The following is a 27,523-nucleotide window of genomic DNA, read 5'->3' on the forward strand; positions in this document are numbered from 1 at the left end:
AAAGTGATTAAAGCAATTCCCATATCAGTCAAACTATTAGTTCAAAACATAGATAGGCAGTCATGTGTGAATTTTTTAACTGAGTGAAATTCAAATAAATTGATATGGAATGCTTGAATAATGTATTGTTCCAATTAATCTCACAGAAACTCTGTCACCCAACTGTTTTCAGACTGAGAAATTTGAAAATGGAGAACCAAATATATCACTTACCCTATCAGCCCTAAAACCAAAGAAATCCGTTTTTAAAACTCTCAACAATATTTATTCATCCAATGAAATGCTAAGAAAGAGATTAATTAGTGATCACAATAATTGTTTCTTTTGTTATACTGAAATTGAAACCACAGGTTGTCCACAGGTCAATGTCTATACTGTATGACATTCTGGGACGACTTGCAGGACTTGCTACCATCCAAAATCCCACTACATGTTCCTCTCACAAGAGAAACTATTGTGTTTGGTATTGATCTCAAGGACACTAAAGGAGACTTGATATTAAACAGCCTTACACTACTGGCATTTTTTTTATCTACACATCTAAATGGAGGAAAATTAAACCCCACTTCTCAGTTACTTAAAGGGACTTTATGGCCAATCATCTGAGTGCCTTAAAATTAATGGAAGGAAAATAATCCAAGTCTCTCCTCAAAATTTATGAAGAACTGAAAGTTTTTTATGACCCCTAGATCGACTTTCCTTTTCACAATTTTGTTTTTCTGTTTTTTTAGTTTATTTTTTTACTACTTATTGCTCTGCATTATAATATCAATGTTAAATTACTTTTCTATACCATGTCTTGTATGTTATTCCTCTATAATGTTTTTCTATGCCTTGTTGTAATTGTTTTGTTACAAATAAAGTTTTAAAAAATTCAGTCAGCCATCTTTGAAAAAAAAACAAAAAAAAATGGTATCCCATAGCAACAACAAGATCAAAGAACCGTGTTCTGATGATGTCATCAAGTCAGTTCTGGAATGTTGTACTATAAAAGGCTTCTCAGAATCAAACCTGCATCAGACACGATTTTCACTGTCGAGTATTCAGACACGAATTTCATCGTCACAACTTAGGAAAGAAGTTTTACAGGTTCAAACACGAGTTACAATGGAAACGACACAAAGTCAGAGAAAGCAGAGGAGGCAGAGGAGAAACAACGCTGAGATCCATCAGCAGACTCATCAAGTCAAGGATTTCGCCACCAGACGCCTTGATTTCTACCTCCAGTCCCTGGAGGAGGAAATAAGGTGCGAGCTTAAGGACAGCGAGGCAAGGCTGACCAGGGGTCGATCTGAGCAGAGGCTCCACTTGGACATCCACGTGGACTCGCTGACCGCTCTCATCGATCAGCTCCAGGACAAGCAAGAGGACAACAAGAGCAAAGAGCAGATGCAGAGTGAAATATGTAGACTGCAAGCCCTGCATAACCGCTCTGAACAGGAAGATACTGAGACTCTGAAATTACGTTTCAGGAAAATCTGCTTCATGCTGCGGACAGCTCAGAGCGACCTTGAGCAGAAGACATCCTACAACAAAGAACTTGAAGTCAAGTTGGAGGCCATGACCAAAAAGAACGAGGACCTTCAACGTGAAGTCGAGGCCATGAAGTTACAGGTCCGTGTTGAGAAACAGCTGCGTGCCGTGGCTGAAACCAACGTGGAGACGACAACTCATGGCCTTAAGTTGCAGCTTTTTGAAAAGGACACCGCGGAGTTTGAGGCTCGCACAAAGGCTGAACAGCTGGAGGCCGATCTTGTGTTTGAGCGGGATCAAGCTCATAAGCTGCAAGCAAAGCTGAACAAAATGGAGGAGAGTCTTGCTAAACAGAAGGAGGATGCAAAAAAGACACTGGAACGAGTCAAGGCTTCCCATCAAGCCCAGTTGGAGGAACAAAAAGCAGAGACCAGGAAGATTTCTTCTGCCCTGAAAAAGGCAGAGGATCTGCTGGAGACTCAGCGTCGCAGCTGGCAGCAGAAGGTGGAAGAAACAGAAAAATCAAAGACTTTCTTTGCGGCTCAACTTGAAGAGCAGAAACAAGAAAACAAAACTCTTGCAGATGCTCTGCAGAAGGTTGAGCAGCAGCTGGAAACTCATCATAACGAGTGGCAGAAGGAAAAATCATCCCTCCTTCAGGCCACAGAAGACCTCAGGAAGACTCTCCAGGAAAAGGAGCAGGAGTGGAAGAAGAAAGAGTTCTCCCTGAACTCCCAGCTGACAGCTCTCGAGAGTCAGCTAGCCAAGAAGAAAAAGAAGAAGAAGTGGTACCGTGTACTCATGAGTGGCGTCTGAAGATCATCTACAGCCCACGCACTTCCAGCTCAGGGACAGGGACTTACACAAACACAGGTATTTGTGAGTATTAATCAGTTTTATCCCCCAAACAGCACTTTGAAAACGGCTGTTTGAGGGTCAAGACTTTACGTTCGTGCAGCACGGTGGTCAGCACTGCCCCCCTCACAGCAGAAAGATCCTGAATCTTAAACTCACTTGGATCAGGGTCTTTCTGCATGGAGTTCAGATGTTTTCCCCGTGATTACGTGGGTTTCCTCCAGGAGCTCTGGTTTCCCCACGCTAAAAACAAAAAGAAAGAAAATTGCACATACTCACATATATACCCCCAGCCATAGGGAGTTTTTCCTCGTCTTCCTGGAGAGCTTGGGCTGGGCGCCTCTTCCTGAGCTGGATCTGCGAGACACATTTAAACACCATCAGCCACATGAATGAACATCACTTTTGTACATCAAAAAAATAAAAAAAAAATAAAATAAAATAATGTCATGTTTCTTGGTCATTTGTTTTTTAGAATTTAAAGTTGCACTGTGTGTCACATTTGATATTAAATGGTTTGTTTGATGAATAAATTAGGGACAAACAGTGATCGGTCAGTTTTGTTGACTAGATCTCAAAGATGCTCATCAGCACATGGTCAGTTACAGTTCTGAACAGTTCTGTACACACATACATGCTAAAAGATCTGCCATAAGACCTGAAAAAGGTTGCTTGATTGCAGAAAACAATGGTTTGAACAATGGTGGTTTGGTTGTGACATTTCCTAAATTTACACCCTGATTTAAAAAAAATACTACATGTACTTCAAAATGATGGGACCTTACACTGCTTTGGTAGTGACATGAGAATGTGTGTCTGCATCACACTGTCATGATTTATTTCACAATAACAACCTGCTCACTGTACATTATCCTGCTTGATACATGGTTATTCACAAAAAAATAAAAAAAATTGACACAAAATATTCATTTCAAAGTGATTTTGGTCATTTAATACTGACTCTATTTTTCCTGCAGAGTCTATGATTAGAACTGTATCCATGGCAACAGTCTGTTTTTCATAACAACGGTCTGCTATACAGAAATAACACATACATTGTGTCCATGTAGTCCACATGTATCTAGAGATGAAACGGTACAAACATTTCATATTGGAATGAAAGAATTAAAATTCTTTATTTCAAACGTAAAAAAAAATGAAAGAAAAAGAAATAAAACAATAGAAATAAATAAAAACAAACAAACAAATAGAGTTCAATAAACCTATACAGCAAACTCAACAGGCAAATATGGTTCTGCATAGAACCCCAAGTTAGGGTTCTGGGTGGGACCATTACTCCCAAGAAGGGGTCCCCCTATTAGACCCTCTAGTTGGGGGTTCTGGGTGAAACCTTTCATGGATGGTTCTCGGTATAACCCTTTATGTCGGGTTATTTGAAGAACTCTCTGATAGGTTTCCAAGTAGAACCTTTATAAAAGGTTTCACCAGGAGGCGAAAAGAGTTCTCCTATGAGGCCAAGCTGAAGAACCATTTATGGTTCTTGTTAGCACTTTTATTTCTAAGACCTGCTCTTGTTACATTTAAACAATACTGCACTTAATGCATTAACCCAGCGGTCACCCTGAGTGATGAGTGTGACCCCTAGGGTGTCTTCAGTTACTGCGGGGAGCCTCCAAATTTTTGTTTGATCTATTTATTCCAAAAACATATTACTTGAAATTATGTTTGAAAATACACATCATCATTTTTATGAATGCATACAAATGTTATATCTAAGGCTAAACAGAGATTTTACAAACACAGATACTGTTGTAACATGCAGCTTACTTTCACATACAGTCAGTCTTGGATCACCTTTAACATTAAAAGCGTGTCTGACAAGTATTGAGACCACAAATTAAAGGATCTTAAAATCTGCTCTGAAACTGGCAGGCAACCAGCGATGTAGTTCCTACAACTGAACTTTCCACACATTGAAAATGAAGATGGCAAAGTAATTAGTGCGCTTTCTCCATAACATTGATTTCTATTGATGCAAAAAATAAATTAGCTTCTCTATCAGCAACGCTATATCAAAAATTAATAAAATAACTTTGATATAAAGGTCTAGATGAACAGAAGATCCAGCTGGACTGAACACAGCCTCAGAGACTGATGGTTTGACAACAGGGAATACAGTACCAAGGTGGTCTTGCTGGGTTTGGCTCCTGGCACCCCGGGGCTTGTCGAGTTTTTATAACAAAGACAACTAAAACAATGCCAGCTTTGCATTAAAAATGATGCACACGCCTTCAAATAAAGCGTGATCCAAGTGTTTGTACAAAAGCTCAAAATGGAAGCTAATTGGTTACAGAATTATTCAGCATTTGTACCATGCAAAATACCATAAAATGCCATTCATGATCATCAGAGCAAAATGCTACCATTTATTAGACGTGATAGAGAAATAAAAGATAAGTCAAATATTATTTTTAAGCATAATATTTCTAAAAAATAGCCCCATAAATGTGTTATCAAATAGTTACACTGAAAATTGAGAGGCAAGAAGCCACAACACGGGCACACCACCTAATCCTGCCTTGTTAATTGGTTTACAGCTAACGCCTGTCAGCTCCATCTGTTTTTGTCTGAAAAGAGCTCTCCAGAGCCACAGCTTATAAGAGGGACACGGAAAACAAATCACTTCACACGCAAAGAAGGTAAAAACTTCACAGTGCAGCCGGGATGAAGTGCTAATTAGGACGGATTTGCTGTAGATTATTATTCTAAGCAAATTCAGGGGTTTGTTTAGAAAGATGCCAATATTGTAACCAGCCATGGACATACAGGAGCCAGCATGGCTCTGTCATCTGGCCTCCAGCCCTGTTGTCACACGCAGGAAGCTGTCAGGTCTCTAACCCTCGGCTTAAGCACTGCGCATGCCCGCTCCCCCCTGTCTCAATGACTGCCTGTCAGTCAGGAGCTTCTTAGTCCTCCCGAATCAGCGCTCGGACCACAGACTCAAACAACAGACATGAGCTTCACCATTGAGGAGAGGGGCAGGCCCAACACTCAGGACTACAGGGTGTTTTTCAGTAAGAACAGCTTCTTTCGTGAACTCATTTGTGTGTTAGTGGAGAATATTCCCTCCTTGCTTGACTACTGAAATATCTATAACAGCATGTAATTATCAATTGCATGACTCCTTTCTATAGAAAACTCTGCAGGCAAATACATCTCTCCATTCCACGACATCCCCATCTACGCAAATGAAGCAGAGGTACGTGAGCGTCATGTGTTCATGCTGCAGGTTTTTGCAACTGCTGTCAAAAAGTAGAGGTGGATTTTTAACTTCTGCAGAACCAGAGCTTGATGATGGGGCTGCACTGTGTAGATTTTCAGTAAATTACCCTTTCTTGCAAGTTTAAAAGCTGCACACCAACCATCCATAGTCTCAGAAGTATAATTACGACCAAAATGAGCCATGTTACACAAGATTGAGGAAGGATCTGTGCTGCTTTTTTTTTTTTTTTTTTTTGGAGATTGCCCTTTTATTCTGCAGCCCTTGTCGCTGTTGGATTCAGTAGAATGTTAACACTATAGTGCCAATTTGTCTCCAGTGGTGGACAAATGTACCACCTGGGGGCTACAGTCAGTGTGTTACCTTAACTGACTTCAGTAACTGCACCCTTAGTTCAGGCTGAAATTGGCACTGTAATCTACTGCACTGAGCCTTTATGGTCAAAAAGTTTCACAACACAGGTTCAAGTGACCATTATGTGTCTGTTATAGTTGTGCAAAAATGTGCTGCAACTGTCCCTCTGTCTGTTGGAGTGTTATTCTGGCATTGAGTCATTTATCTTGGGTACTTTTCCAGTTACAGCGTCCTATTTGTAATAAATGGATGTCTAGTGTTTTTAAGCACATAGGCCTGGAATACTTTCTACAATATATCTTTCCATCTATAATCACTGTTTTGTATCTCAAGATAAGTTTCAATCAAATGTATTCAAAAGAGTAAAGAGAATCCATCCTCTGTGTAACAAAACTGTATTTCTAATCATTTTGCAGAATATTTTTCATGCAGTTGTGGAGGTTCCAAGATGGACAAATGCAAAGATGGAGGTATGTGTACATACTTTTGCAAATTATCAATGTATTCTTCTATTAAGTTAATGCATGTTACCTCCTAACAATCAGAGATCCATATTCTTACTTTTGCCATAGTTTGAAACTGTCTGTACTTGTTACAATGACTTATTGATATGATATCAATTTGCTAGTGAGGGATAATGTACACTGAGCAGATCATTATTGCAACATAAACAGAAGGGGTGCACATTATCTTATTATGTGGCTAATTATAAAAAAAAAATCACTAATCTCAAGCAAAATATTGATTAAAAAATGATTTTATTGCTCCTGCTAAGTCCTCCAGAGTCTATGGTCTGTTTTTCCTTTCTATTATTCAGAAATAACAGACCACATATCGCCATAACTGACCAATCAGAATTGAGTATTGAACAAAGCTGTGTACTTAATTCTAATAATAATAAATAAGAAAATGTGACAGCCAGTTAATCATGGCATTTCATAAAAGTTCACACTGACCATGTTGTGAATCAGTGCCTCCTTCTATTCATAGTAAGATGATGTAACTGTGTTTTGGTCGTCTGTGTATCAGATTGCCACCAAAGATCCTCTAAATCCACTCAAACAAGACGTGAAGAAGGGGAATCTCCGTTACGTAGCCAATGTGTTTCCTCACAAAGGCTACATCTGGAATTATGGAGCTATTCCACAGGCAAGTCCCACTCAGATGACATTCATGACAACAAGATGAAACCAGACCACGTTTCTGCTTCATCAAACATGTGCTTTCTCTTCACACAGACATGGGAAGACCCCAACCACAAGGACAGCGACACAGGATGCTGCGGAGACAATGATCCTATTGATATATGTGACATAGGAAATAAGGTGCTGGAACATCTCTGATGAAGGGGTTTATAGAAATTGATTTAAATCCAGCTGTTTCCAGCTTTTTCAAAACTTTTGTCTTCGATTCTCAGGTGTGCTCTCGAGGAGAAATAATCAAAGTGAAGGTGCTGGGAACTCTGGCTCTGATCGATGAGGGAGAAACAGACTGGAAGGTCATTGTGATCAATACTGAAGACCCCGAAGCTGCCGACTTTAACAGTATGAATAACCTGCGATAGAAGCTGCTGGCACTGCTGAGAAATATGGCATCAATCACACAAGTTATTCTGAATTCTTCAGAGTTCTCCTGTCTTTGCTGTTGATGTGTTACAGATATTGATGATGTAAGACGGCTTAAACCTGGATACCTGGAGGCAACTGTTGATTGGTTCAAAAGATACAAAGTCCCAGACGGGAAACCTGAGAACCAGTTTGCTTTTAACGGAGAGTTCAAGGACAGGGTACACCTTTTAAACTTGTGTTCACAGTATTTGTGTTGTATTTTTAGAACATGTCAGGTCGTGTTTTCAAACTTTAGACAGCAGATGAAACCGAGAAATACACAATAAAAAAATTCAGAGGGAAAAATTTCACTTTTATAAGCAAGGGGTTCCAAAAAGGTTCTGTCTGAAGGGGGAGGTTCTACTGCTTGTCAAAAAAAACGTAACTGAAGAAAGAGTTCATCTAGTGGTCTTGGTAAGACTGAATGTCCCATTAAGAACCATTCTTATCTTTTAAGAGTTCTTTAAGGATTGTTCTTAAATCCTTGAAGAACTTTTTTTTTATCAAGGGTTTGTCAAGAGTTCTATATGCCATAATATAAAAGGGTTCTTGGTAGAACCCCCTGGGTAGGTTCTTGTTAGCACCCCCAAAGTGGAAAGGTTCATGATAGACAGTTTGCTTTTTTTTCCCTTAAGCATATCTACTATTAATATACAGAAATAAAGGTGCAAACTAGGACTATGAAACTTGTCTCCATAGCAGAACCCTTTTTAGTCCTGGTAGAACCTGTTATAAAGGTTCAACCTCAAAAACTAGAACTCATCATGAAGCGTCTTAGAACAATCTGTGAAAGGTCCATCCAGAACCCCCTATGAGAGGTTCTATAGAGAACATTTTTTATATTCCAAGGGTTTCATCTGACACCTATCCATCTCTTCCTCCTCCTCTTGGCAAAAGAGTTCTTCGAGGATAAAATGGTTTCTTTGGATGAAAAGGGTTCTCAATGTAGCCCTTAGTCTTACAAATAATCCTTGACAAATCCAAAAGAGTTTTTCAGAAGTTAATGGTTCTGGGCAGAACCTCAGCTCTGCGGGAAGAACCCTTCTGGAATCATTATTTCTGAAAAAGTGTAATACATTACAGAAATTATAACCACATTTCTTGGCGTAAGGAGATGAGGAAAGTCTGTCTTCGTTATTGTGAGTATGAATTGTGTTTTGCAGGACTTTGCCATTAAAACAGTGAAGAGCACCCACGAGTTTTGGAAGGCACTGATTTCCAAGAAGACCGATGCCGGCGGATTAAATTGGTGAGCTAGATTCATAATCAGAATTCGACTTCTTCTCCATATTATGCAAACAGCATACGACAGTATATATGACAAATGCTATTAGTGTTATTTCCTGCCATAACATCCTTGAGATAATTATGCAGCACTGAGTGAAAGTCGACTGCTGACATTAGAGTGGGAATCAATTAGTTAATGGACTGTTAAGAACCGTATTCCTGCAGGAGAAATGGTGACATTGTGAATATATGTCTTTGTAGGTCCCTTCATAGTTTTCTGGTTAAGTGGTGCTTATAGGAGGACTATGTTGTTCTAAACCTGAAACTGTTTCCTTTGTTTTGTCTCTTTTTTGAATCAGCATGAACACCACTGTTTCAGATAGTCCGCTCTGCTGCTCAGCTGGGGATGCAGAAGCCGTGGTTAAGTCTGTAAGTTCATTTTATTTTGAAATCCATGTTAGCAGCGTAAAGGGACAGTTCGGCCCAAAATCAAAAATGCACCTTTTTCCTCTTAACTGTAGTGTTATTTATCAATCTAGATTGTCTGGTGAGAGTTGCAGAGTTTTGGAGATATCAACCGTAGAGATGTCTGCGTAAAGTAAACAGGGGGTTGCGGTTTTTGTTTGTTTGTTTGTTTGTTTGTTTTTATAAAAAGTACATTATTGTACACATATGTCAGTCATTTGAATTAGTTGTTTTTATATCCAATGGCTCATGATCTTTGTGGAGTAAGTTTGAGAAAAATGTTTTACCTTCTCCATGTAGATCATAAAGCCTTGAATATAACATGAGTCAAATATAAGCGTTCTCCCATTTGCATGTTTTTGTTCACAGGCCAGTCTTGGCAGGGCCAGTATGACAGTGGTCGGTGTCGATGTATTATATGGCCATGGTTTCATGTAGGAATTAGTTCCTTATTAAACTACACCCATAAACTGCATCAATGTGAAGAAGGATGAGTGCATCTACTCATGGATGAGAGGCTCATTCTTGTGACCACATGGGATATAGATGCATGCTTCCTTCTGTGTGGTGATAGGATTGGCAAGTAGTTTGGAAGAAATTCAATAGTTCCTGCACGAAACTGCTCTCAACAAGGTCTGTGAATTATCTTGAGTAACCAGTTATGATTTCTGCTTTTGCTGTATTTTCTGCTGCTTTGAGCCCCACAACTTGAGTGCCATCTAGTTCCATTTAATTCAAGAGAAGGCAGACATCTCTATGGCTGATGACTCCAAAACTCAGCGACTCAAACAAATAAATAGCACTGCAGATGAGAGGAAAAATATGCATTTTGGAATTTGGGGTGACCTGTCCCTTTAAAAGATCATCCCTCTGTTCTTGATAAGACTAGAGATGAATAGCATATCAGCGTGCTGTTTAACTTGGTAACACACAAGCCCTCTGACAGAAAGAGAGGATCATTAGTTAACTGGCAGGAGACAGAAAAGTTTTAAGGCGGTCTGGCAACAGAAGGGTATTGATTTCTAACTCAAACAGAGACCAGTCTCTCATGGCTTTAATAAAATAATTTAAATGAAAAAAACATACGATTGATTTCTCTCTACATTCAATAAATTAAAAATATCAAAGCTACTCACATATATTCCTCATTACCTCTAAAGTGTATTACTATTTATTAAACACAATTTGATTATTTTAACTCTTACAGGCAAGTGCTTTTGGACCTGAAGATCCCATTCCAAGTTCAGGTGGGTGTTTGTTACCAACTGTGACAGCATGACTGGTATTATATTGTGTATATGTGTGTGCGTGTGTTTGTGTAGCATCATGGTAAAATGTGGTCCTGGAGACACCTTTGTTATGTCTGTCTGACTGCATAGACTTTTCACCAAATTAGCAACACAACTGTACAAAACTTAACTGGAGCATAGTTGAGATTAAAATGAAGTCTGAGTCTGAAGACGGGTGTGGTCCGAGCAAGGATGCCAGAAGTTGGGGGAATGAATCACAGTCATAGAGCCACGTACTGGTAAAAGGAAATTACAGGCCTTATAGATCCTTTTAGTGCCAGCATCATGATTATGTCACAGTGCTGGCTGGAGGCGAAGCGAAGGAAAAACTGGAGGCAAACGCGAACAAATCACCTCAGAGTAGTAGGCCACAAACAAGCAATGTCATCTTGCTGGGTTGTTGCCACAATCAAAGTAGTAATGGTGCAAAATTTAGTTTCTGGGGAATGAGTGGGCATACATATTCAACAAAACTAGCCAGTGTCATCCAACATCTTTAGGGAATTGTTGCTAAGCTATCCTCCATCTACAAAAAAACATAAAGTTTAGTAACAGAAAGGGTCTATACTAGCAGGTTAACCAGATCCATCTCATATGTGGTCAGCAAAGTCTTAAGACCTTGATGATGCTAAATAGTGAAGGTTTTGAGTTTTCATCAAACGCCATTGCCACGATGACAAATTATTCACCATGAAACAAGAAGCTGTTGTAACATCAGTGTACAGCATGGCTGGTATTGTCTTTAACTTGTGAGTGTGTATTTGTGTGTATCTTGTCATGGCAAAATGTGGACCAGGAGACACCCACTGGATACTATTGAGTACTCATGTAATAAAGTAGTAATGACTACTGAGTAATCACAAGAGGAAGCGATAACATTTCACCAGTTGTGGCAGCTGGTGTGAGTCCATCTCCAGTGAATTTATTTGTTTTATTGCAGCTACTCTATGTTGTTGCTCTACGGAAATCACTTATGCTTGATTTTTCTTTTTTCAGTCGACAAATGGTATTATTATGAGAAGTAAGAAGAAAATCCTGAGCAGGAAACGTCTTTCACTCCTTCAATTCTTTCCCTCCTTCATCTGATTTCAACACACCTGAGAAGTTCATGAACTGGATGGATTGCTCTTTTGTTCACTTCTGATGCTGTTGTTGTCAAAACCGCTCGTAGCTTATAATTTCAAACTTGACAGAACACTGCAATAAACCACAAATCTAAGGGTCTTGCATGTTGTATTGATTTTATCGCCACTATTACAAATTTTAATTATCACATAGTCTTGAGCTTATAAATCTAAAGTGGATCATGGTGTCCTGATGGGAAATGACAGACAGACAGACAGACAGACTGACTGACAGAGGACATGCTCAGCCTGTAATCACTGAAATAAGACACATACACCCATTTCTGCACAGTCCTTCATCCAATAATTCATGTGGACATACAACTAATTGCATTACAGCCTGTGGGCAATTCCAATAAATAATGTAGTTAGTGTTCTTAAAATATAATAGCTATTAACAGTATAAATGACTGGTTATTAAAGTCGTTGGCTGTAAGTGGATTAGCCCCATGAGATATTTGTAGGCTGCAATTAAATAATAAGCTTCAATAAGCACTATATCCTTTGCAGAGTGGTAACAAACTGTGGTTACAACAGCAAGCTAAAAAGTGATTTATGCACCTATTAGGATAAAAACAGATGTTTTCATGCTGACCTGATTAAACCTGATTGTATAACAGACTAGTTCATTTTCTGTCTATCACAATTTTTAATAATAAATAAAAAAATAAATAAAACAGGCCAGTAGAAATACATCGACAAGAGAAAGAAAAGAAAAGAAGTGTACAGGTGAGATTTAAAAAAAAAAAAAAAACTCTAGAGGCTTATAGAATAAATCTCAAGCACTAGACATAAGCAAATACAAAAGACACGTAATCCACAAAAGTAAGCAAACAAACAGCCATAGGGTCAAAGCATAGAGAATGACAAGATAAATGTTACAAGTACGTACATTTTACCACAATATATTTAAAAAATATAACAGCAATAAAATTTTAACAAAAATATATAACAAGTAAGAGGTATGTTAAAAACGTGCCCTATTCTACAAAATGTAACAGGAATATATAAATATACATATAAACAGCAATATGAAAAAAAGATGAATTCCAAAATAAGAAATGTAAAAATTACAAATGAAAATGTGCATCATGTTACAATATATAACAACGTAAATTCTAATGCTGTATTGCACATTTGAGTTATTTCACATTTCCGTTCAGCTAAAGTATTGAAAAGAGTTATCTTACATGTATTGCACTGATTGCTGATAAAGCAGCTCTCATTTTTACAACAGTGTAGACTTAGATCAGATTTATTACATGTATCAGTGCAAAGCCAGCCGTCAAGATGAGGACGCTAATTTGACACACTAGAAGCTACACGCTGAATTCTAAACCACGAAGAAGAACAACCCGGAAGTCTGATTGACTGTTTCCAAGGAGACCACCGATACTACTTAACGCTGGGCTGCTGGTCAGTGCCGAGGGGGTAAGTTACCTAACGTTAGAAAATATTTTAGGTATAAGTACATAATAAATCATATTGTTCTGTTAATATAGTTAATAATGAGCTTGCGGGCAGTCGGAAGACCGTTAAGCTTTTCCCTGACGCACACGAGATCAGACTCTAGAAAGTACCAGAGGTTTAACGTTAGCTAACATGCTAATGCTAACGAGCTAAAAAACCGTTATCTGGTTAACGCTGTAAGTACATCGGTTCCTAGCATTTGAAGCACACTGAAGCCAGCTAAATACCAACAAACACATAGCTACATATGCTTCAATGTTTTCAAAGGCTGGGACATTACACTATTAGTGATTGTAATAGTCATTTTTACAAATGAGTTAAATGTGTGAAGCTAGCTAGCTAATTGTTAAATCTAATAAATCATTTACTCGGACCTGTTGCATCTTTTCAGCTGGGTTAATGAACACAGCCGAAGCCGTGATACTGTATATATGTGAATTGAGGTACTGCTTAACTTTGATGTAAGCGATTCATCAAGTTTTGTGAACATTCAGTTTTGCTTAAAGGTAATCTTTCTGCTAGCCACCTGCCACACGTGTGGGTGGAGCTGCAGTGTTATGTCACGGACATTAAAACACCTGAATGATGTAATGTAATGCAATGGTACACACCACTTTTTCACAGCAGACATGTTGATAATAAATATTAGGGTAAACACAGGTGTTAGCAATGATACTAATGAAGGTCCCGTTGCATTTAGGTCAAATGGAGTGAGAGTCCTACTATTATACATTGGCTCACTAGAAAGGCTCTGCAACACTAAAAGACACGTAAGCTTAATAAGTATCATTAGTAACACCTGCGTTTACTAATACATGTCAGAATGGCTGCTGTTGAAAAGGGCTATACCTGAACTAGAACTGCAGCAGTTAATCAGCTATTAAATAATAACTGAGTAGTTTGGTATGAGTAAACTTTTAAGAAAAAAAAAAAAAGTCAAACTTCCCTGATTCCATCTTCTTAAGTGTGAACATTTTCTGGTTTATTTATTCCTCTGACATTAAACTGAATATCCATGGGTTGTGAGTTTTGGGAAACACTAATTGTCAGTTTACACCATTTTCCGACATTTTAAAACTAAACTATTAATTGATTAATTGAGAAAATAATCAACCCCTTAATCAACTTTGTAAACAATTGTTAGTTGCAGCCCTTGTTATTAATATTTTGTCCAACTTGCTTACATCAAAGTAGGATCAAAAATAGAAGCATGGCACAATATAATGTGATCCAGTACATCATGACAAACTGTGCCCTCTCAGTACAGTGTTATGTAGGAGTAACTTGACCTCTTACTTGTTTCAGGCAAAGAACGTCAAGATGTCATTTTTATTCGATTGGATCTACAGGGGGTTTAGTAGTGTTTTACAGTTTTTAGGTAAGTACTGTTTGGATTTTTGCAATTATTTAAAAGTGGTTTAAAAGTATTGAAATGTTCTGCTTAATAGAGGCAGCAATGCCATCAGTACTTTATTGACAAGTAACATATATAGTAGGTGTTAGTGGGTTTTTTGTCTAGTGCAAAGTACCACAAAGTAATCTATGGTATAACCATGAAGCATTATTTCTCAAGTGTAGCCAGTGTAGTAAAAGTGTGAAGTACCCATGTTCCACTTCAGGGATTAAGGAGGACTTGATCTTAACTCACAAAATTTGTGGTTCATTTCTGATCATTTATGAAATATTTCTTCCAGGTCTCTACAAAAAGTCTGGGAAGCTGGTTTTCCTGGGCCTGGACAATGCTGGTAAAACAACACTCCTGCACATGTTGAAAGATGACCGACTTGGTCAACACGTGCCAACGCTGCATCCAAGTAAGGCGAAATTCTTTCAGACAGTAGCACCATCCTATATAGGCTGACATGTTAAAACAAAGGAACTATTTCGCCTGTTTGGGGATATAAATTGCTGCTTAGTTACATAGACATAGTTGTTTATTGTAGGTGACTGCCTTGTAAATGCCATATATCAGAATTATCACATATCATCATTTGGGCAAAATGTTACACTGTAATTTCAAGCAATGTTGAATTTTATCTTCTTTTTCTCAAAGCTTCTGAAGAGCTGACAATTGGCGGGATGACATTTACCACATTTGATCTGGGAGGACATGTACAAGGTGAGGTTTTTCTCCATTTTTGCCAGTAATGACACACTTTAAATTAGGTAGTTGTCACTGCTTTTTCTGTCACAACAGATTTTGGTAAAATATCACATTCTAAAGCAGAATGTACACCTCTAAGCCGAAGTGTTCTGAAAGAATTTTTTCAGTTCAGCATAGGGTTAACGTGTCGATTGTTGTACAGTGGATTTGTTGTATATTATCAAGCTGTAATAATGTACTGTAAAATATTCTATTCTGTCATAAATTATGTGATCAAAGAAAAAAGTACAGGGAGGAGGTCTGCTAGATCAGAAAATACAGATTTGTTACAACTGCTTTAAAAGCAAAAGATTACAGGGCCTTTGTGTGAATTTGCTCCTGTTGCCTTCACTGTCAGCAATCTCTACTGTCATCAGACACATGTTGCAGATAACGGTCAAGTTGACCTATCACAGTTCTAATAGCTGCCACATGGTGTCTCTGTAGTCCCTGCGGCACTGATGTGTGATTCAGATCAGCTCTGATGGAAATACTAAGGCTAGAATACTGAGCACATTTGAGCTGAACTTTAAAGGCAGGCAGTTCCTGTATGTGGAGGTTGTGCCAGTGCTGCAGAAAATGTACATGAAGAAAGAGAAGACTCTGCCCCTCAGGATTACGTTATGGATTTATATCTTCATTTTTCAGTAATAATCACAGTATTGTAAATCTCATGCTAAAATAGTAAATTCATATTTGTTTTGCAGAGTCAAAATCCTGTAATTAAAAGAAAAATGCAATTCCTTCACAGGTATTTTCACATATGTTGGCTGATTAAACCTTTTGTCAAGTCTGTGTGGGCGTGTACACATACTTGATTGACAGCTTCCTCACTTTCCTTTTACCTTTGTTCCATCTGGTGAGGCAGGAAAATTTGCACCATTATCGTTATTAGTTCATAGTTTGGTGACTTTGTGTAATAGACCTTTTTCACAGAAGCCATTTTGACAGGAAACAGTAGAGTAAACACAGGTGTTACCAGTGATACTAATTAAAGAATCTGGGTACTGTTTGCTCACTGGAAATACTCTGCTACACTAGATTGAAGGGACCTTAATCAACATCATTAGGAACTCCTGTGTTTATCCTACTATTTCATATCAATATGGCAGCCTTTAAAAAGGTCTAATTACACAGTTATCACTGTTGTTAGTTCTTAGTTTGGTTCGCAGCATAGCTCCACCCAAGTTCCACTTGACTGGAGATCTAATTAGCCGCAGTAATTAAAAATATTTACTGAGACATATTCCTTTAGACATGAGGCTCCGTGAGCTACTGTATCACTATATGAAGATTGTCATTTTATGAAACAAAACAGGATACAATTTAATTTTCACCACTTTCTATTTAAAACTGCTGCATTACAAGCTGAGGAGGGCATTCACTATACAATTCTATTGCTGCAAGGACAAACTGTATTTTTTCATTGTTGACAGCTCGACGAGTGTGGAAGAACTACCTGCCGGCTGTGAATGGAGTTGTCTTTCTCGTAGACTGTGCAGATCACGACAGGCTCACAGAATCCAAGACTGAGCTGGATGTAAGATTAAACATCACCATTACAAGCTGTTTGTACCGACTGCTGTCTGTTAACAGCAGATTAATGATGGTGATTGAGCTGCTCTTGTGTGTCCAGGCTCTCCTAGGAGACGAGACCATAGTCAATGTACCGGTGCTGGTGCTGGGTAATAAAATTGACCGTCCTGAGGCCATCAGTGAGGGAGGACTGAGAGGAGCCTTTGCTCTTGATGGTCAGGTTACCGGAAAGGTAGGCGTGTCATAGAGCTTGTCTTTTAATTCACAGAAATAATTTGATCTCTCTCTCTGTGAGCACATGTCCTGGTGCCTGCTGACCGTCGTTCTCATTTTTCTGTACTGTTATCGACAGGGAAATGTTTCTTTGAAGGAGCTGAACGCCCGGCCGCTGGAGATTTTCATGTGCAGCGTGTTGAAAAAACAAGGCTATGGGGAAGGTTTCAGATGGTTATCACAGTACATCGACTGACATGCAGGACCGAAGCTTAACCAGAGGGGATTTCCTTGACACATTTTCATGAAGCATGACAAAGACGTTGTGTCTTTGCAAGCATCAACCCAAATTTCAACCAGTATTATTAAGAGTATATTAAGACCATATTCTTTTTAATACTTAAAGCACTTATTCAGGATTTAAAGGTTTCTATGCAAACTTTTAAAAGTGGTTCATGGTGAACTGTCCTACGTGTTATTAATGTGAGAGTTAATTGAGTTGTAATATGAGCAGTCATAAATTATGCAAGAATATAGATATGTACACATCAGTGTTGCTTTATAATGGAGTAGACCAGCTGCTCTTGCTGGAATTTATCAAGGAAACTGAAAAAGAAGGAAGACTCATTACATCTTAATGCCAGTATTCTAATACTCTGCTTGGTGCCACTTCTGTTAAAGCTTATGAGAGATACATGGAGAAGCACATTAAAACCCAACATATCTCCATCATACCAGCTTTAATGAAGAAATGCCTCTAACAAATGAAAGACCACAGAGAATACTGACTGATTGTTTCCAAATGTGTGCATCCGTTTATTTGCTATTGGTCCTGTATAGTATCCAAGTGAGTCAAATTAAAATGCTCACCATGGCAAATTAAAAAAAGTTGCAGTGTCGCTTCAAAATATTGAGTTTAGAATAAATAAATCGGTCAGTATCTGTATTCTTCATTCCTTCTGTCTAGTTTTGTTCCAACTCCAATACTATCTAAAATGCTGGTATCAGCAAGTACACCTGTCTATGCACCGATCCCACACCGCATAATTTATTAACCCCAAAACAGGACACTGTTATTTCTCGTGCTATTTTTTTCCCCAGGATAGTAAAGTCATGTTCTCTGGCAATCATTCTTTACGTGATTTATTCATGTTTTAGAAAAGGTTTAACCTGAGCTCGGCCATACAACAATGATCCAGGGGTTAGTTGTGTGTGTGAATGTGTGTATATATAAGCAAAAAATGGTATGGGGCATCTCTCTTCAGACAGACAGAGCTAAGAATAACTAATGTTATGGGAATGTTACATTGCAGGTCTAAAAAAAGGTCTAAAAATGTCTTACCATGTCTTAAATATGATTTTGACTGGTCTTAAAAATTGATTGGATAGTGAAGTTAGCATTACTTTCACGAGGCTGCATTAACATCAGTCTTGCTTTTAAATTTGTCTGGATCATGCTGAAACAACTACGAAACAAAACCAACATGGAATCAATAACCACTAATAACCTTCAAGTATGTAAGGGACAAGATATCTTACATTATGTAATTTGGTTTGGCAGATTTTGTAGGTCTTATATTATTGTCTTAAATAGGTCTTAAAACATATTAAATTTAACTTGTCAAATTCTGCCAAAACCCTGGAATTACGATATAGGCTATAAACTAACCCATAGCTATAAAACAGCAAAGGCATATTAGGGTATTCTCACAATTTATCTCACTTACTAATGATAATAATAATGAGTCTGTTACTAACCATAATCACATATGTATAAGAACCAAAGTTTGTTAAAAATCTAGCATAACATTAACATAACTTTCATGCAAATAAATCACTGAATTAGCTCAAAATCAAATGAAATGCGCCTTGAAAACACACGAAACATTAGCTAAATAACAACTCACCAAAATACTGGTGGCTCTATCGCCCAGATTGATAACCTGTGAAACTGAGAGGGGAGAGATGAAGGAGTGCTCTGTCCATTCAAAGCTACGCTCACTGCACCCAAAAGCTTTCAAGTGTGGCACCAGTGGCATAATGACCCTTCCGTCTTTTTAAGTTTCCTTGGAATTTATTAGGAATTGAGTGGTGAAAACTAAGGACTCAAAGTCGAGTGTGGTGGGTAGTTTACTGCTTGTCTGACATCAGTTTAAGTTGGCCGAGTTTAGATTTTAAAATGAGACAAATAAGTAAATAGAGAAGATTAATTTTGCTCCGTTTAATCTAATGCTATGCAGCCACTGCCTTCAAAGTATATAGCCAAAGATGTATGCTAATGACTGCAGGATTAGCAGGGAGAGAGATTTGGACTTCAACAAAAGATATCTTCTTCCATGCTGAGCACGAAGCCAAAATAACGTCAAATCCCCTTTAGAAACCACAAAATGAGAAAAGACAGCCCGTCCCACAAATAAATGCAAAGACGATGCAGTAAACACATTCAAATTGAACCCTCGCCGACAAATAATGTGCTTCTCACTTACAATGTGATGTTGATGGAATTTGCTTGTTTATTTTTGCATCTTTTCTTATGTTTGTTGACCCAAAGGGATGTTACATGTTGCGTTGAAGGCAGCTAATTGGAAATGTGTCAGCTGGACCAAAATGAGGCTTCATTATATTTGACTTGGGGTGTTCAATGCAGAGCTCAAAGATAAAACAGAACTTTTATGACTTTTAATGGCTGCCCTCGCTTTATTATATCATGAAGGCTGTAATAATGCACTGGCCTTAAAATGTCAGGAAGCAATAAAGTAAAATAACTAACTGTACTGTAGCAGAAGCACTGTTTTTGAGAGTAAGGAAGAATAAATCTAGTTCTGAGCCTGTTTTATTAAAATCAGCCATTAATTAAATTAATGGGTAATTTATTTGTCATTATTTATTCCTTTAGTCCAGAGCTTGAGCAATATATGGGCATGTAATCAGCATGTAAGCTGTTCAGCAGCATTGAAGTGATGTACTTTTTGACTGTCTGAAAAGATATGAGAGTGCACTTGCAAACGTTAATATGCTAACCTGTAAGTTAATATTCTATTCTTAATCAGAAAGTATTTTTGTTCTCTGACTACTGTTCCCTGCATCCCATGTTTACAGGATAACATTTTCAACATTTTATTTATTAATACATGCAGGGATATTTGTGACTGAGTTAAGAAGAGATGCATATTAAACAGATTTTATACAGGGAATCTTAAGTGTTTTCTCAGATATAGTATGCATGTAAACAAACTGCTTTTCCTTTGAACAGTGTTCTGTCTGTACCAGTTGCTGAATCCTGTAAATTATGTATAAAACAGATGTAAATGTTTGTACAGTAACTGCCCTTTAGCTGACACTATAAAGTAATGGAGTTATTTATAACTGATGATATTGTGAAATAATTACCTGTGCAGATAGTTTGACCTTCTGTGATAACGTCCTCACATTAAGTTTGATCTCTGTGATGAGTAGTTAAAATGTAATAAAAACAACTTTTTTGGACTCAACTGACCATGTGTCCTTTTTTTTAACTCCTGAGGGTGCTCTACAGCTGATATCTCCAAAACTCGAAAACTGACAACAAAACAATCTAGATGGATAAATAGCACGACAGGTAACAGGAAAAATATGTGTTTTTGATTTGGGGGTTAACTGTCCCTTTAAGTGACACCTCAACATTATTCAGTGCTTGTCACATTACGTCATTCAGCATCTGCTACACGAGGCCTGACAGACAAAAATAAAGTGTGAATGACAGTGGAGAGGAGAGATGTCTCAAGATAAACCTGTTACCTGAGGTGGAAAGGGAACGATATTGAGGTCGTTCTGTGTCGTGGTTGGTCAAGCCTTGTCCTCTAGTGGCCCACTCTGTTGTGGCGTCTCCCTGGGCTCTGTCTTGGGTCATCTTTTATTCTCTCTTCAACATTAATATGAGGAATTACAGAAGCTATTAAGATTCACCCCCATTGCACTTTCTCATGTTTAGTTATTTTACAATTTTGAATGCATTTAAGTAGGACTTTACTGTTATCCTGAAAACAAATCTCTCCAAACACACTAAAATATATACTATATAATAGTTCAAACAGAAAGTAGAAAAGCAATAATTAAAATGTTTCGTGATGTAACAGCATACTTATTGTTTGACGAGTAAAATTCAATAAAACAAGTCCCAAGGAATGGGTCCGATGAAGGATGGGGGGAAAATTGTCAGGCTCTAGCTACACTTTTGCAATCAATTGTTCAAGGCAGTGAGTACCTCTATAAGTGCTGTGTCTTATGTGTTGTCTTTGTAGCTTATCTATCGACTAATGTGGAGCCAGAGGGCTGTAATCTTGGAGTAAGTTTTGATTAAGACCTGTTATTAGATGCTCAAGTGGTGCAGTTGTGTTTTGTTTTGGCACTTTGTCATTCCAGACGTGGAGAAAGTAGTTGACGCTTTTATCTCCAGACTTAATTATTGTGATACACAGCCTTGTTGTAATATCAACCGACTGCAGCAAATTGCAGAGTGCTGCCTCCGGGCTTTTTACACTCTCCAAGAGAAGTGACCACATTATCCCAGTCCTCGGTGCCCTTCACTGGATAGAAAAGATTTTACTGCTCGAAATACCTCCCCATCTGCTGGATGGATTGGCACAAAATTTTTGCACAGTTGTTGTACCCACTTGACTTTGGGAATCTGCTGACTTTTGCTCCAGGTCCAACACGGGGTTGACAGTTTTTGGCTTTTTAGTAAAATGTCTTGACTGCGTTTGATCGCGCTTTTCATCTACAGCATCATTAACTCAAATTTTGAGATTTCAACATGGTAAAATTACAGCATTGCAGTGCCTAAGTTCAGCCTCACAAGCACAGTCAATGGTAGAAGAAGTACTGAGGTTTTTTTTTTTTTTTTTTTTACTAAAGTGAAAGCAGCAATGTCACAGGGTAAAATTACTCTGTTACAAGTAAAAATCCTGCAGTATGTAAGTATTAACAACAAAGTAAAAGTACACATTATGCAGAATTGACTATTTGAAATTAACAAATAGTATTATTTGTTTTTATTATTAAAATACAGTGCATAATGAAACATTTCTTTAATTGTTGCAGGTGCTGCTAAGGACTGCTTTAGCTGTGTAGCTTAAAGGGACAGTTCACCCCAAAATCAAATAAACCAAATACATAGCTTTCCTCCGGCCTTTTTTGAATATGAGACTACATGGCACTACTTTCCTACAGTAGAATCTACTTGCATTAAACACCTCAAAAGGTGTGTATAAATAAAGATAAGCACTGACACAAAAAGTAAGAAATGACACATTTACTCAGCTCATGTATTTAAAATACAGCGCTTGAGTGTTTGTATTTTGAGAGACTTTCTTTCTACATTTCAGAGGGAAATATTGAACTTTTGTCCCAGAGAGTTGATGCTATTTATGCTATTTGGAGTTCATTTTGTATTTCAGAAATTGAAACTATTCTGCTCAGTGACAAAATGCATTTTGGACACTATCTAAAACATTAGTCATGAATTAATCCATGACTTTTACTGGTGACTGTAGGGTTGCTAATCGGAAACTAGTACAGATCTGTTAATTGCAGATTTTATCATCCATATGCCCTCTGACTGTGTTGTCTTTCACATTGTGGTCATTTAGTGTTGCGCCATTTGGCTGTAATTTGTTCTTTTAGCATGAGGTGGCAGCTGAGCACCAAAATATCCCCAGCAAATATCCCCGTCTGCTCATCAGTGACTCAACTGAGAGGAGACTCTGCAGCCTTCAATTTTCTCCTGTTATTTTATTCCACTGCAGGCTTCATGATTGTAGATGATGATGATGAAATTGTATTTAGTTAATGCCTTGTTAAACATAATCAGATGTAATCGCTGTAGTTACAGGCCTGAGCTGTAATAAGCTTCAGTAATCAGCGCTTCACACACCAGGTGGGAGACCCAAAGGTCATGAGAAAGTACTTCTGCACTCCAAAATACTCATATTCACACATGCAGCTTCTGTTTTACAAGCAAATGTAAGGTAGACTGCATGAGGTGTCAGTTCATTTATGCTCAAAATCTGTTTTTAGCGCACAAGCTAAATTTGAAAATATGGATCCCTGAGGTAAAAAAAAAAAAGAAAAGCTGAGCGCTGCAGTCTGTGATACATATCCTCTCCTGACCACCTTCCTACAGTGAGGACAATCAACCTGCCTTTATCTTACGAATTCATTTAATTTCCCCACAGGCGTCTACGCTCAGTGTTCTTTTCTTTATCGAGGAGAATCGTTGCAAGAATACTCATTATTAAATATAAAGGAAGATACAGATGAGATTTGGTGGCACTGCGGCTACAAATTCAACCTAATTTCTCTCTGGATGGTAGTTTTAATCTTTGAAATAGTTGGAAAGATTAAAGTCAACATACAGTTTGGCTCCAGTGCCTTTATTAGTAAAGTGCTCAGCCTAGAAGTACATTCTTATTTACTAACATGCAATACTAAAAACAACCAAATGTCTGGCCTACCAATAGCATGAATGAAGACATGGCAACAATATTCTCATAGAAAAAAATTACATTGTGAATTCAAGTATACACACAGAACTTCAAGTAATGCACACATTTCTTTTTTTTTTATATAAACACAAAATACAGTTTTTCAAGTTGCAAACTCAGAATAAAACATAGTTGTGGCACATTCTTTGACATGATTTCAGAGTTAGCAGAGGAGAACGACTAGTGGTTTCTACTGTAGGTGCAGTTTGGGTCATTAAAGTACATTCTACAGGTTTTCAATAAAAGTAATCCAGCTGGAATTGTAGGTCCTGTATAGTTTAGTGTGTATCCACTTAATCCGTAAAGCATGTTAAGATTTATAAACTGCTAAGAGCTGTGGTGCACCTTTATCATAAAGGTAACTTGAAACCGTAGTGACCTGAAGTCCTCTAAGCTTGCAGATCATTTACACTGGATTTATATACAGAATCGATTTGGAAATACATAACCACATTGCACAGAACTGCTTTAAAGGTACAGTTAGACATTTTGGGAAATCTGTTTATGTGCTATGAATTCCAGACAAATGAGAAGATAAACACTCTATGACCCTCAGCCAGGAGATTAGCTTCACTCAAAGCTGCAATAACGGATTTCTTTGGCCACTTAAGCAGCGATAACAAGTTGCGAACACCGACATATTATCAACATATCATTACCTTTAAAGTTGATACGGCAAACTTGTTAGCAAACAGATACTTATTTACACATCCAGGAGACTCAGAGTAACATTATCATCAATGTGGAGTCGTGCCTATTGTCCATCTGATAAATGCAAGTACAATATTCACCCTCTTTTTGCTCTGTTTTTGGTCTCCACCACTTTCTGAGGGAAATATCTGGCACCTCAGCTACTAGATGTTCACTAGCGAGTCGCTGACTGTGTCCATCTGCTGTTTGTTGCTGAGTAAGTAGTACAGTGGGTCACAGTTAGAAAACATGTCGTAAACATTGACATATACTCAACATAATCATCACCTCACATTGATATGGCGACCATGTTAGAGACAGCTGCTTATTTACACATTCAAAAATAGCAAACATGAGCATCCATTTGGAGTCATGTCTCTAGTCACCTGATCAATTTAAGTCCAATATTTGCTCTCTTTTAGCTCTGATTTTGGTCTCCGCCAACTCCTGAGGAACATTTCTGTCTCTTTAGCTGCTAAATGCTCCACTTTGTTCACCAGCTAGTTGTTATCTGTGTCTGTCTGGTAATGTAAAGTCAGCCACAGTTGGCCTGGCTCTTTCCAAAGGTAACAAAATTTGCCTACCAGCCTCTCTAAAGCTCACTAAAAGACATTTTAGATCTGTTCATTTATGATACATATAGCTGTTTATAGGAATTAAAAAACTGACTCTTCCTAAACCCTGCCCCTTTTCCCCCCATTGCTTTAATAACAGTTAAGCAAAATAGGTACCTAAATCAACTTTCTGCTTTTCCTGCAAAAGTGACATATGGGGTCGCATGTTAAATTAGTTAAAGTTAGCAAAACACTAGCTATGTATCCAGCTAATGCTGGCCAACTAGCTTGCTCATGATTATGCAGTTTAATCACTAGCTTGTTAGCTAGTGCTTTGCTAATATTAGCTAACTTTAGATATAAATATACATAGCTTTTACATCTTTTCAACATATACCTAGCACATAGCATATCTAAGTTCAGGAAACAAGCTGAGCAAGTAGCTTGCTTAACTGTCATTGGAGCACAGAGCAAAAAGAGGCGGGACTTAGGAAGGGTCAAATAGCATTTCTTACTGACAATTTATCTTAATCCTTTAAACAGGGTGAAGCAACTGTTTCCCTGTGTCCAGTCTTTATGCTAAGCTAAGATAATCATCTCCAAGCTCTTGTTTCATATTTAACATGAGAGTGATATCTCTTAAAACGCTGGTAGTGAAAGCAAACAAACGTATTACCCAAAATGTCAAACTATCCCTTAAAGTTCGGATCTCTGGTCTTTCCAGTGGGACGGCGACTCTAATACTCAAGCAATTGTTCACACAATACAAAATTACTGGTAATCTCTATATGCATAGATGGCGGTTGGACAAGATAGGAATTCTGATGGACTTTAGCTACCTATGGCGCAGTAGTCAGTGGGTCCTGCTTTTCAGGACGGCAAAACAAAAAGCTCTGTTGCTCAAAAAACAGAGAGGAGAATGAAGCAATTACACATATCTAAGACAAAAACTGGTCATCGTCTCATCCCCGGACCAGCACCACATTTCCCACCAGGATGATACACAATTCCATGCCTCCCCAGTCCGATCCCAAAATCTTTTGCGGTATGAGGAGAGAGCCGTCCCTGTAGATTTTCAGGCCAGCAGCTGTGACTCGGCTCTCTCCGCGTGGGGTCAGACAGTTCTACCAGATGTATCCGCCATCGTCTGCCTCGCCCTCCTCCTCTTCCTCCTCTTCCGCCTCCTCTCCGTTGTCCTCTGCCTCCTTCTCCTCTTCATCCTCCCATCCCACTCCACTACCGAAATCTCCGGAATATCCCACCACCTCATCTGGAAAAGCATAAATACATGTGGAATGATACTGTAATAGCTGATACTTAATTAACTAACAAAATTATTGAGCAAAACTCCCAAAGATCAGCTTGTTTTAGCCTGTAAAATTAAAAACATCAGTTTTTCATGGGATGTATCATTGTTAAGTGATTAATAAGAGGTTTGAAGACAATACCTTGAGCTTTGGAAATGTATGACATTTTATAGAATAAGCTCTTGATCAATCAAAACAGTAATTGAGAGAATAATCTGTTCTATTGACAGTGGTATTTACAATGGTGGGACCAGGTCACTGCTTTTGAAAATCAAAAATAAGTCTCAAATCTTTGCACTCAAATCCTAAGTCATCTCCCAAAAGTTCTTAACCACCATAATGTTCAGAGTTAAACTTACTCTTTCTGCATGCTCCCATTAGCTCAAATTAGGGAAAACAACAAAACATGTTACCATAATTATGCAGATGACACACAAATTTATATAATCATATAACCAGGGGTGTATAATCCTATGCAAGTGCTTGGTAGTTGCAATGAACGAATCAACAATTGAATGTGCCAGAATTTTCTTCAGCTGAATAAAGATAAAACTGAAGTAACTGTTTTTGGAGCCAAGGAGGAAAGATTAAAAGTCAGCGCTCAGCTTCAAATCGGTCAATTTTAAAAACCACAAACCAAGCCAGAAATCTCTGTGTGGTCACGGATTCAGACATGAATTTTAACAGCCGTATTAAGATAGTTACAAAGTCAGCCCACTACCACCTGAAGAATATATCGAAAATTAAAGGACGTATGTCTCGGCAGTTTGGAAAACTTGTCCATGCATTTATCTTCAGTCGAGTCAACTGAAAAAATCTCACAAAGTGGATCACATCGCTCCAGTTTTGAGGTCTTTACACTGGCTCATCTGCTACGTTATGACAGACCTCGCAGGTCATCTGGGACAGGATTACTTTCTGTGCCCAAAGTCAGAACTAAACCTGGAGAGGCACCATTCAGTTTTTATGCACCAGATGTCTGGAACAAGCTCCTAGAAAACTGCAGGTCTGCTGCAACTCTCAGGTCTTTTAAATCAAGGTGGAAGACTTTTCTGTCTGTCTCTGTTTCATTAAATTAAATATAAGGCTTAATAGGATTAGGATTAATATCTTAAAGTGCACTGTGACTTTTATTTTCCTGTTTGATCTTATTTTATATTTTCCTGTTTAATTCCTTTAATTGTGTTGAAATGTCTTTTTATATTGCTTATGTTCCTTTTATATTTTGCCTTGATGGTTTTTATGTTTAATGTAAAGCACTTTGAATTGCCTTGTTGCTGAAATGTGCTACATAAATAAAGTTGCCTTCCCATACTTTGTGCAACCTCAAAAGTCAAATGAAGTTAGAAGTTGTTTTGCCTCCATCTGAATTTTCGACTTGCATGTTTCTCATACTGTAATTTGTTTTTTGTTGTTAGTTTTGCACAAAATTATCTTTTCGTATCATTTTTTCA

The 27,523-nt window shown here is 38.0% G+C and overlaps 4 protein-coding genes across 5 annotated transcripts in view; 3 read left to right on the forward strand and 1 right to left on the reverse strand.

Moving 5' to 3' along the window:
• Positions 1 to 1,107: 1,107 nt before the first annotated feature.
• LOC146312120 (uncharacterized) lies at positions 1,108 to 2,289 on the forward strand. Its single transcript, XM_084741563.1, has one exon. It carries the CDS (start codon positions 1,108 to 1,110, stop codon positions 2,287 to 2,289), a length of 1,182 nt encoding a protein of 393 aa, XP_084597689.1.
• A 2,656-nt stretch (positions 2,290 to 4,945) lies between these two features.
• On the forward strand, positions 4,946 to 11,735 carry ppa1a (inorganic pyrophosphatase 1a). Of its 2 annotated transcripts, XM_084740423.1 has the most exons (11): positions 4,948 to 5,363; positions 5,484 to 5,548; positions 6,340 to 6,393; positions 6,953 to 7,072; positions 7,162 to 7,248; positions 7,341 to 7,467; positions 7,582 to 7,709; positions 8,694 to 8,779; positions 9,117 to 9,186; positions 10,430 to 10,469; positions 11,508 to 11,735. In XM_084740423.1, the coding sequence occupies exons 1-11, from the start codon at positions 5,303 to 5,305 to the stop codon at positions 11,534 to 11,536; spliced, it is 867 nt and encodes a 288-aa protein (XP_084596549.1). In that variant the 5' UTR covers positions 4,948 to 5,302; the 3' UTR covers positions 11,537 to 11,735. The 2 variants fall into 2 exon arrangements, with proteins under 2 accessions (XP_084596548.1, XP_084596549.1); XM_084740422.1 differs by lacking the exon at positions 10,430 to 10,469 and having other exon boundaries at positions 4,946 to 5,363.
• A 1,196-nt stretch (positions 11,736 to 12,931) lies between these two features.
• On the forward strand, positions 12,932 to 18,139 carry sar1aa (secretion associated, Ras related GTPase 1Aa). Its single transcript, XM_084740685.1, has 7 exons — positions 12,932 to 13,066; positions 14,411 to 14,483; positions 14,800 to 14,919; positions 15,159 to 15,224; positions 16,685 to 16,788; positions 16,885 to 17,016; positions 17,137 to 18,139. The coding sequence occupies exons 2-7, from the start codon at positions 14,426 to 14,428 to the stop codon at positions 17,251 to 17,253; spliced, it is 597 nt and encodes a 198-aa protein (XP_084596811.1). The 5' UTR covers positions 12,932 to 13,066; positions 14,411 to 14,425; the 3' UTR covers positions 17,254 to 18,139.
• Positions 18,140 to 24,908: 6,769 nt separating this feature from the next.
• Positions 24,909 to 27,523, reverse strand: part of LOC146312123 (testican-2) — a 30,522-nt gene continuing 27,907 nt past the window's right edge. The window contains exon 9 of the mRNA XM_084741368.1: positions 24,909 to 26,032. Coding sequence (XP_084597494.1) covers positions 25,887 to 26,032 — 146 coding nt within the window. The 3' untranslated portion in view covers positions 24,909 to 25,886. The remainder of the gene's footprint in view (positions 26,033 to 27,523) is intronic.

The sequence above is a fragment of the Lutjanus erythropterus genome, chromosome 17, assembly GCF_056507025.1.
Source record: "Lutjanus erythropterus isolate fLutEry1 chromosome 17, fLutEry1.hap2, whole genome shotgun sequence".
Taxonomy (NCBI): domain Eukaryota; kingdom Metazoa; phylum Chordata; class Actinopteri; order Lutjaniformes; family Lutjanidae; genus Lutjanus; species Lutjanus erythropterus.

Coding starts and splice junctions, on each gene's coding strand:
- ppa1a (XM_084740422.1), top strand. CDS start 5,303: ATGAGCTTCACCATTGAGGAGAGGGGCAGGCCCAACACTCAGGACTAC. Junction 7,249..7,340: donor TATGTGACATAGGAAATAAG/GTGCTGGAACAT, acceptor TTCGATTCTCAG/GTGTGCTCTCGAGGAGAAAT. Junction 9,187..11,507: donor CAGAAGCCGTGGTTAAGTCT/GTAAGTTCATTT, acceptor TTCTTTTTTCAG/TCGACAAATGGTATTATTAT.
- LOC146312120 (XM_084741563.1), top strand. CDS start 1,108: ATGGAAACGACACAAAGTCAGAGAAAGCAGAGGAGGCAGAGGAGAAAC.
- sar1aa (XM_084740685.1), top strand. CDS start 14,426: ATGTCATTTTTATTCGATTGGATCTACAGGGGGTTTAGTAGTGTTTTA. Junction 14,484..14,799: donor TAGTGTTTTACAGTTTTTAG/GTAAGTACTGTT, acceptor TATTTCTTCCAG/GTCTCTACAAAAAGTCTGGG. Junction 16,789..16,884: donor AATCCAAGACTGAGCTGGAT/GTAAGATTAAAC, acceptor TTGTGTGTCCAG/GCTCTCCTAGGAGACGAGAC.